Genomic DNA, 11157 nt, shown 5'->3' with positions numbered 1-11157 from the left:
CAGGGAACAGAACTTGGAGGAAAAAAAGATAATTCTGAAGGCATAGTCAAGAAATACTCTTAAATATTTTTAAAATGTACATTAAAAAACCATGAACATATATCCAGATAAAATAAAAATATCGTAAGCCTGGTCATCCCTATTAACCATCCTGGTTTTTAATTTTTCAGTATTCCATTAGGAACTGTTTGCAAGGAGAAGCACCTAAGCCTCTTTCTCCTTGTAAGGTTGGGAGGCCAAGAAGCCTGTCAGAAGTTAGAGGTTAAGGAGCCCAGAGTGCTCTAGCATTCTTTATTAGGGCAGTAAAGACCATGATTGAGAGTTAGAGGAAAGTTGCCACTTCTCTAATTTCCAAATGTAAGAAAACCGTGGGCTTTTATTTCACATTGGGGTGGTTCTTAATCTCATTTGACACTAACTGGATTGTTTCTTACATTCAAAATGCTACTTCTGTCAAAATGCAGTCAGCCCTATGGAAAGATGTGGTTAGAAGAAAGAATGCATGCGTGTATAACTGAATTACTGTTGTCCAGCAGAAATTATCACAACATTGTAAATGAACTATACTTAAACTTCTTTTAAAAAGAAAAGAAACTTATCTGCAAAAAGTACGAAATCCTGAAGCATCAAGGGTGGTGTTTCATTTAAAGGGAGAAGACATCTCTTTCATTCTTCAGATCTTAACCACTACTTTTGGGTTTCTCCCCAACTATTCCATGTAGTGAAAGATCTGAGAACACCCCTACCCCTAATGACCTATTCGATAAATTGTTTCCTTTATAGGAAAAAGGGAATATAATCAAAGAAATACAAGAGACAGAAAACCCACCAATCACAAGAGGAACAAGTCAGTTATGGAACTGCAAACTCTTACTCTTCACGTATAGGGAAAAAATTAGTGTTTCCTTAAAAACAGGGACAAGGTCGGACTGGACTGAATCCTTAGCCTGGAGAACACAGTAAATTTGTGTAGATTGATTACTTAAAGATATGCCACTTTTCCTATGCCAGACCCTGGGCTAGGTCTTTGGGGGCACGGGAAAATGTTAATTCCCATGGAGGGATTCAGATCCAACTTGGCATAGCGTAAAGTCGATTGAGAATGAATAAGGGTTTTAGACAATGTGCAAAGAACAGAGTAGCGGAGAAGCAAGTAAGGTTTACATCACATTTTGTGGGAGCTCTCATTCCCATTTTAGCGCCTGTGTTGGTTCCCCCAGCAAGCCACCTTCCTAGGGGGCGCGAAAGGAGGTGAGCCCAGAGAATAGAAGGCAGTAGTAGGCTGGCGAGGAAAGTTATGAAATAGGGAAAACCGGGGTGACTGGGTCCAAGACTGGGTAAATCCTGAGTTTGAAAAGAGAGGACGACACGCCTTTTGTCACTTTCCTCCACCTTCTTCCAAATCCCCCGGGGCTAAGAAATTGGCGAGGCAGGAGGCGGGTGTTTCATCACTTAGAGACCCTCTTCTTGCTCTAACGGCCGCAGCCCCGGAAACCTAGGAATCCACGGCTGATGCCTTCTGGAAAAGGACCCACCCCAGCTCGCTAAGAAAAGGAAACCCACGTGACGGAAGGGAGTGGGGGAGGGAAGACAAGCGACCCCGGAGCGAGCGCGGCCAGGGGCGGGGCCGGGGCCCCCCCGCAGCTTCGAGGAATTGCCCCGGGCAGCGGTTTGGGGTGTGAGGGCTCGCGCTAGGCTCTGTGAGCACCGCACACAAAGGTAGAGGACTTGCTGCGCGCCCACCGCGCACCGTGGGCAGAGAGTCAGGGGTGGGGACCGGCTCTGCGCGCACTGGGCAGAGGAGGGGCGGGCGTGAGCCTCTTCAGCCAGGAGTCAGAGCCAGAGCCTGACGCCGCCCGGGTGCGGACTGCCGCCCCTCCCGGCTCGGCGCCGCCTACCGCAGCCGGGGAGGGGCCGGGGCGGAGCGAGCGAGCGGGAAGCGCCAGGGCGGAGCGGGCTCCGGCAGAGCGCTGCGCGGGGCTGGCGGAGAAGGTCCGCGGCAGGATCGGCGTCGCTACAGCTATCCACGATCCAGTTCCCGGCCGGCCGCCCCCCGGACCCACCTTCACGCGCAGCTGAAAGCGCGCAGAGCCCCGAGGGAGCGAGTCCCAGCGCGCAGCGGCTCGCCTGCTTCCCTCTGTGGGAGATCGGGCTCCCGGCTCTCCGGACCCGCCTGGCGTCCTCGCCTCCGGCGGGGCGGGCCGGCTGCGGCGCCCGGGGCATGGCTTCGGCGGGCAGCGGCATGGAGGAGGTGCGCGTGTCTGTGCTGACCCCGCTGAAGCTGGTCGGGCTGGTGTGTATCTTCCTGGCGCTGTGTCTGGATCTGGGGGCCGTGCTGAGCCCGGCCTGGGTCACCGCCGACCACCAGTACTACCTGTCCCTGTGGGAGTCCTGCCGGAAACCTGCCAGCTTGGACATCTGGCACTGCGAGTCTACGCTCAGCAGCGGTGAGGGCCCGGCGCGCCGCGACCCCTGCCTCCCACCCCTAATCGCCCCGCGCCGGCTGCCCGGACAGCTACCGCTTCCCCCACCTTTCTGTGTTCCCCACTCTAGTCCGCCTCATTGCATTCTGGCCCTTTTCCGATCCTTGGGCTCTAGCTATCTCCCTGATCTCTACCCCACCTCTCTCCCCAGTCCCGGTCGTCAAACCCGGTGTGATGTCCCACGCCCTATCCTCCAGTGGCCATTCCTCGGGCCCTGGAGTAACACGCATGCTATTTTGGGTAATTGTTATCATTTAAGGCGAGAACCATGTGGCTGTGTTAAATATGCAACGCCTTCCACACCCCCTAAAAAGAGACTAGCAAAAACGCTCCAACTCCACTAGCATGCTGCGTGTTCTCTTTGCCTTCCCCACTCTCTTCTCTCTGAAGAAGGAATTTGCCTGAGTTTACCTCTTGGTGCCCATGTTTCTGCCTGTTCTACTCTACTTTATCTGGGTTTTCCCTAATGAGTTTCGGTTTGGGTTTTAGTTCCTTAAATTTTTGAGGGATGTGGAGAGTTGGGAGAGGGATAGGCTTTAATTTCCTTTCCTTTTTTGGTGACACCGTCCTTGGTTGCGAATTGCTCTTCCTTCACTTCCACTCCAAATGCCTCCCCTGTCCTCCAGATCTTTCTCTTAGTGAGTTACTCACAGATGCCTGGAAAGTTGTGGCTTATTCAGCCAACACTAGAAGCGGCAAAGGGATGGGTGGAAGATGGAGAAGAAGGTAGTAACGGCGGGGCTTTACTGTTTGTTTTTCTCTCTCCTTGAGCCCCACTTGCCTTCCCCTGCGCCCCAGTTACGCCCTTAGCAGAAAGCTGCCAACTTCCAATTTCTTGGTGCAATCCGCTTTTCCTCGCTAATCTTGATTCTTCAGCTGCTGGTGTCTGGTGTCAGTCAGGGCAGAGAAAGGGGAATAAAGGAGAGAGGAACCTGGCGGTGATTTTACACACTTACACACACACCCCTGAGAAACTCATTAAATTCCTTCGTGACAGTTTCATGTCTTCTCTGGGACTATTTATAAAGCTATACTGGAAACGTTTCAAGTTCTAGTCAAGTTGAAATAGGACAAAAAGCCACTAAAATCCGATTTACTTTTGTCTTTGGTTTCTTGTTATAAGAGAAATTAGTTCAGTTGGTTTAATTTCTTCCATAAATTTTGTTGTCTGTTTACCAAAGGCTTTTTCTTTGATATTACCTCAAAATTTCCATTGGAGGATTTCGTCTTTGTTGCTTAATTCACTGTGGAGGGAACTGGTTGGCAGCGGGAGGTCAACATTTAGGTCTTTTAATTCTTTCAGGGTTGGTTGTTTACAACTAAAGATAAAATAAATCGGTAAAATGCCTTTCTTCAGTAACCAGGAGATCCAAATAAACTTTGGAGAAAATATCTTTTCTTTCTCCTCTCCAATAGAAATGGAAATTTATGTAGGAATGTCAGCTTCAGCACGTTTCCTTAGCAACATGAGTCTTTTGCCCCTTTCTCACCATCTCTTGAAATAATAGCCCCCTGATTGCATAGACTTTTCAAATAGGTTAGAGAAACCAGCTTCAACTCCAGTTTTCTTTTCAGGCCCCTGTCCTTTTCTTTTGGCCAGGAATGTGGGGAATGGGGAGAAGCCAGCTCGAGTTTGTTGAGCTTCTGCAGTGTTTGCTAATCTTTCTTTAATTGCCTCCAAACCCATTTATCTCTGCTTTTTTCCTCTCTAAGCTAGAAAATGGGGAGACACAGCTTAATGCAAATGTAGTGATAATAGGACTCTGAGAGGTAAAAATCAGAGGCTGGTACATTTTCTGACTTTTTTCCTCTAAACCCATTATTCTACTCTCTTCTACTCATACCCCAGCATTTCTTTCTGTTTGCATTCCTGAAAATAAAATAGTTTTCATCCTATAAAAACTATACTCCAGAAGCAAATGAGGGTGGTGGAGATGGTTTTGTTGGAGGCTATCTGGAACAAGTTCTTCACTTCTTTATGTAGTAGCAGTTCGTTTTTCCTCCCCTAAATGGTTGTGTGGGAGGGTGTAGGAGCAAAGGGAATAAGGAAAATTGCCTCATCTCCCCCCCATAATGTCTGTTTTCTCATAGTGTTTGGTGGTGGACTTGAACCTTCTTTCCACCAGTCTTTTGAAACAGGGGAAGCTCGAAGTGAAACAAGCAATGCTTTTTTTTTTTTTTTTTTTTTGCCAGATCCAAAGGGCAGGCAGCTTTTCTCAGTCTGTTTGTTGTGTTGAATAGCAGAAAGCAGAGAGGGAAATGCCTTCTCTGAAGATTTTAAGAAATCCACTTCATTGTCTCTAGAAATAAATTACCTTGGGAGGAACCACCGAGGACAGTTTTACTAAATGCCCTTTACCAGCATCTTCAGGGCTTAATTAAAAACCTTTGTCTTAATTGGAATTAAAACTGCCTTGAAGAGGCAAGCTTGTAAATACAGAAGGGAAATTTCAGGAATGTTTCTACTAATGACAATATGTCCTACTTAGGCCCAGTTCCTACGGAAACTTTCCCCATAGCCATTATTTTTAAAGCTGCATTTTAATTTTGGTACCAAATATGCGTCGTTTGCTGCTTATAACCTGTTTTTTTGGTTTTAAGCAAAAGCAGAACTATGTCTTTTGTGTCCTAGTGTATTGAAGGTTGCGTCAGCACTTCTAGTACGAACCAGTAATCCGTGTGTCAGTCAACCGTAATGCTTTTCTCTGGTGTCCCAGTTCACTGTATGGGGGACTGTCCAGGCATTCATCTTTAAGCTATAAATTTCCCAAAAAGACAAATGAGAAAATAGTTAACTGACTGTATTTGTGGTGGAAAGAGGAGAAAAATCCAAAGTATGCCTGTTAGGAAGTTTAGACTAGGTAGTACTCACATGGCTGCTGGCCACAGAATTTCTAAGGATGGTTTTTCCCGCTACTGATTTTGGCAGCCTTTTAATAAATCTTAAATATTATTTTTAAATGATAGTAATGTTTTAGACTTTTGCTTAGTCACATTTAGTTTTGGTAACTTTTTTCCCTAGAATATAATTATTACGGTTTCACAGCCTTCAATTACAAGAAAATCCTTAGTGCAAACAGGATTATTCAAGTATATACAGAATGCCCACACCCTAAACTCAACATCAAATGTAATGTGTAACCCCTAGGGTGATTTTATGTTTCTTCTTTAAAATTTATAAACATGTAGCTATTTCACATAAAGCAGATTGCTTTTTTTGATGTTTGTGTTATTTATTGACTAAGCAAAATGCAAGGACGTGCAGATGGCCAAATGAAAACAATTTACTGAGAGTAATTTTGGGATATAACAAGTGGCATTTATCCATCTTTCCATCCATGAAATACTTGATCAAACAGTGCCTTTTTCAAGGAATATTGTTAACATCATTTGTGCACTGTCCTAAAAATAGCTGCATTTGTAACATGAGTCACTGGCAGTTTTGAAATGGCAGTGCACTGTATGCTAATACCAGGTGAATATTATTATTTTCAGTTGGCAAGAGGTTCTTTTAAGAGTGCTTTGTATGTAGCTCATTTTTTTAAAACTGTGGTATAAAAACCCACTTTAAAAGGCATTATAAGAAAACTTTCTTGGGGGGTAGTTTAATATAAATGGAACTGCCTTATCACCTGCATATCTTAGAAAATCTGAGGTACAGTAATGCTGAGTTCAGATGCATATCATCTGTGCATATTTTGAATCCATACCTTAATTGGGAAATAGAGTTTCATTGAGAAACTTCACAAGGTGATTTATTCCAGGGAAGGTTCAGCTTGTTGCTTGAAATGAGTTGATACTGATGCATGTTTACGAATAGCTCAGCTAGCCTGGAGGTCATGGTAGTTATACTCTCTTCTGGCTTCCTGAGAAAGAACAGAAGTAGAACAACTGTAATTTTATTTAACCTACACTGGTAGAAAATTATTCAAAGATTTAAGATTATTTGGCACTTAGCACCCAAACTTTCTTGATTAATAATCCAGAGAAAACCCAGTATAACATTTTAAGATCTTCATGATGATTTTCTTTTAAAGTCTCCTAAGATTCTCAAGTTCCCCAGATTGACTTTTACAAAGGATATTTTAATTTGTGGGCAGATATAATTCTTCTTTTGCTCACATTTATAGAATGATCGTGATCTCCAGGGAGCTATTTAGATCAGTCTTTGTCAGCTAAGGGATTTAATGAGTGTGTGAGAAGCTTGGACTTTCATAAAACATTTCAAAACAAAACCAAAACAAACAAAAGCATATCTCAAGCAATAGATTTTGCCTGTTGTCAGGAATAAATTTAAAGAATCACTTTCAAGTTTCTGTTTAATAGGAAGCCCACTTAGCAAGACCATAGAGTATTACTGGATATATTACTGAAAAGGATTGTAGGTGCTCCTAAATAAGTCCCTGGAATACGTTACCTATATATCTCAGTGTACTTCTATATGAACTATGCTGAATTCTAACAATAGTGCAGGAAGGCAGAGCAGTGTTGTGAAAAATACATAAGGCTTTGAATTCAAACTGCCCTGACTTGGCCACTTAACAATCTTGTGACATCATACAGCTTACTTAATGTCTTCAGATGGTTTGTCATGAAGATTAAATACACAAACATAGCTGCTCATTAAAGTTCCATTTATTCCTTATTCATACATTCAGAGAAACAAACCCAAAGTAGTAATTTTTTGTCAATAATTGAGGAATTTTTTCTCAAGTGATAAACTTAGTTTGCATTGACTTATAAAGTATGTTTTTAGTTTCAACTTTAAATTTTGATTTGCATTACCCAGAATTTAACAGTACTCTCGGTAGATCATGATCAAAAATTTATTTTTTAATAGCTACCTTTTATACAGTATTATTCCAGGCCAGATATCTCAGTTATTTCCAATATCAAGTAAACTTGCAAGGGAGCTAGTGTTTTCCCTTTTATTGTTGAAGAGACCAGGTGTTTTTTGTTTGTTTGTTTGTTTGTAAGTTTACCAAGTTCTCAATCAGTGATAGGTTTTTTTCCAAGAGTGTTCCACTTATTAATGCTGGAAAATTATCCCAAAAGTTAGTGGTATCAAATAACAATTACTTTATTATGCTCAGGGCTTTTGTGGGTCAGGAATTCAGATAGGGCATAGTGAGGATGGCTTGTCTCTGCTTCACTATGTCTAGAGCTGTATCTGAGTTTGAATGGCTGGAAACAAGAACATCTGGAAATGCAGGATCCTCCTCCAAGTGGTTTCACTGGGCTTGGCATATAGGTGGGAATGGCTGGGAGAATGGACTCAGCTGGAACTGGCCTTTTCTAGCTTGGTAGTCTCAGGCCTTTTCTAGCTTGATAGTTGGACTTCTTATAGGATGGATGGTTTTCCTGAGAGCGAGAGACCAAAGAGAACCACTGTCTGTTTGAACCAGCCTGGGAAATCGTATAGAAGCCATACGTCCAGCCCAGATTGCAGTGGAGAAGAAATGGACTCTACTTCTTGATGGACCAGTGGCAAGGTCACATTGTAGAAGAGCACTTAGAGTAGGAAATTCATTTGGGCCACATTTGGAATGTATAGTCTGACACTGGAGTCCAACTGCAGATGTGTATTTTTTTTTGGGGGGGGGGGTGAGAGTGGGCTGCACCCACAGCATATGGAGGTTCCCAGGCTAGGGGTCTAATCCGAGCTACAGCTGCTGGCCTACACTACAGCCACAACAATGCCAGATGTGAGCCTCGTCTGTGACCTACACCACAGCTCATGGCAACCCTGAATCCTTAACCCACTGAGCGAGGCCAGGGATCAAACCTGCATCCTCACGGTTCCTAGTCAGATTCGTTTCCGCTGCGCCACGATGGGAACTTGGGATCTGTATTCTTTATTGCCTCCGAAGAACAAAGACACAAATACATAGCTTCTTTCTTTAAGAACTTTGAATCGATTATATAAATAATGTTTGGCTGAGGCAAAAACTGCCCTCATCCAACACAGGGCTTTAATGATTGGTCACTTGTATGGGGCTACTTTGGATTTGAAATTAAATGAACTCAAGAACCTAACTTGTCCACAAATAGAGAATATATATATATATATATATATATATATATATATATGTATGTATAACCTGAGGTCATCTTTGGTTTATCGTATCAAATGATCAAGGATCAAACTGATTAAAAATCTAGACTCTAATTTGCTACTTCACATTGCATGATAAAGTTTTAGCCTTTTTAAGAAAGTTTTGTATGAGTTTAATGAGATGGTTTATACGTGAGCGCTAAAATGTTAAAAAATTTCAGAGAGAAACCAGGTTTTGTAGTGCTAGAAAGTTATGAGAGTTGCAGAAATGTTCTTTGTTTGCCTGTTTTTTCATTATTTTAATAGCATGATTCTTCTCCTGATAATTGCCCATATAATGAATTACAGAATCATAGTGCATTTGGAGTAGAAAAGATTTTTTTTTTTTTAATAACCCTGCCCAAATAAATCTATTGCATAAGAAAGATAAGAAAATGAAGCAAGACACAATATTAAAGATTCAATAGATTGTACTTGGCTGTAGTATTTTTACAGGGTGGGTTTTCAAAAGTTCTTATGATATTGCAGATAACTATCACTTGCTGTGTGAAGGATTGTTGAATGCTATCATGTATGGAACTATGGATGAAGAAGTTAAGGATTACATGGGAAATCGATAATCTACTTTTTATAAGATTATTTATCATCCAATTTGATTTCCCATAAGACTTAAAGTCTTCAAATTGCCTCATATTTCAATAAGTCTGTTAAGTATTAGATATTTATTATCATCAAATTTTACATTATTACCATGGCTAGACCTTAAAAATCAACAAAAATCAGCAAAACCTTTTTCTTTAAGTTCCTCCATGATAGGGTACTTTAAAACAAGGGCTTAATTTTACATTGAAAAACAATTCCAAAAGTCTGTGGAAGCCAGCCATATGTTTCTTAAATTGATTGTATGGATATAAATTTCATTAGATCACCTTATTCTGGCTTTATATATATTTTTTAAAAAGATACACTTATTTATCAAGAGACTAATTTTTTCCTTAAGTAGAATTTCATTCTCACACGCCAAAGGCAGGAACAGTTATATCTTACCAGTCTTTCCGAAGTATTGGCTCATCTCCCTTGAAAATGAGACAAGGACACCTTTCCTTACCCTTTTTTAGCTCCTGTATTTGTTCAGGATTTTGAGACATTAGTAGACCATCAATTTTCTGTTCTATTGTAGTCTTGCCTTTGGCACCAAAGATTCCCATTAAAGCAAAACAAAACAAAATAATAAACCCTACAAAAATGAAGCATCCATGGTTCCCAAGAACCAGGGCAAAAATATCTAGATCATTTTTGTCTCTACCAGCCTATTAACTGTTGTGAGATTTAAAATGATAGGTTAATGAGCCATGTTTCAAGATAATGTCACAAACACTGATTCTGGCTTTTCAAAATAGATGTGTATTAGGCAAAATGACATTAAAAAAATAGAAGTTGGGATCCCAAGTCACATATTCTCTATGCATAAAAGGGCCACCCATAAAAATAACTCAAATTTCCATCAAAGGGAGTCTATAAACCAAATGTTCAGTATAATGCATAGTGCTTTGTGAATGCAACCTGGAATCTATTCCTAGCACCAGTAGGTGGATTAACAAGAGATAGAAGTGGCACTTCCCCTCTTTCCTATTTTCTCTTATGTGGCCAGGGAATTAATTACATTCAATCATAATCATTGATTTCTTAGCTTGGAGTAGACATTGTCCTGGTACAAAATCAGTCTGTTGGTGAGAGCAAGGTGATGAATGAAACAAATGGTTTCTTTTAAACAAATTAATAAAATAATATAAATGTACAAAGTGCTATAAAGGAGGAAATAAATATAAATTTAACTTCTGAAAGGGGGTAGAAGAAGGGCTCTAACCTAAAGAAGCTTACTAACAGGGAACTAACTGGTGGGGGCACTAGCTTGTCAAATCTATCCCTCCATATTTACTAGGGGGTGTCTTAATACTGATCGTGGGTGACTGGCTGGCCATCTTCCATCTGCTGTTTGATTATTATTAGCCACACTAAACCCCTCACAAAAGCTTTTTAGTTGCTTAGAGACAGGTCACCCACTCCTAGTCCTGGCGTGGGTTTTCTTCCTGTTTTTCCAAATCACCAAGTTTTCCAAATTATAACCTTCTTAGGTTTTTTTTCCAAAGAGTGGAGAAGGAACAATGTTTGATGTTACCAAACACATCACACTTTATAGATATACCTTGATTAGGAATTACTGTTGAGAAGTACCAGTACCCATTACATAATATTAGTTACCATCAAATGCTAATGAAAGCTTTCTAATATAATACTTGGTAAGAAACAGCAGTCATTAATGATGATGGTGTCTTTCTTTTTTGTCTAAATACTGAAACATGCTTTAATAGCAGGGCTTTTGCTAAACAGCATATACAACGGTTTTATTGGGAGAAAAACACCATATGTTATGGTATTTAGATGATAAATTATATTTCCACCAAACTTTCTATGATAGAATTCTGTGAAGCAGCTAAAGTATCCCTTTATTTGTAAAGACAAAAGAATGTGTATTCTCTTCTAACATCAACTCAAAAGGGCTTGAATGAAATTGTCATGGATTGAAAATCAGTACCTGTTTGGCACTTTTGGACCACC

General features: G+C 41.2%; 1 protein-coding gene across 1 annotated transcript in view; it reads left to right on the top strand.

Moving 5' to 3' along the window:
• Positions 1-1951: 1951 nt before the first annotated feature.
• The window catches only part of TMEM47 (transmembrane protein 47), a 31039-nt gene continuing 21833 nt past the window's right edge, over positions 1952-11157 (top strand). Inside the window, exon 1 of the mRNA XM_047765285.1 lies at positions 1952-2447. Within this exon, the coding sequence (XP_047621241.1) occupies positions 2222-2447 (226 nt within the window). The 5' untranslated portion in view covers positions 1952-2221. The remainder of the gene's footprint in view (positions 2448-11157) is intronic.

This window comes from Phacochoerus africanus, chromosome X (genome assembly GCF_016906955.1).
Source record: "Phacochoerus africanus isolate WHEZ1 chromosome X, ROS_Pafr_v1, whole genome shotgun sequence".
Taxonomy (NCBI): Eukaryota; Metazoa; Chordata; class Mammalia; order Artiodactyla; family Suidae; genus Phacochoerus; species Phacochoerus africanus.
Note: the sequence above shows the minus strand (reverse complement) of the source record. Positions and strands in the feature narration are given on the sequence as shown.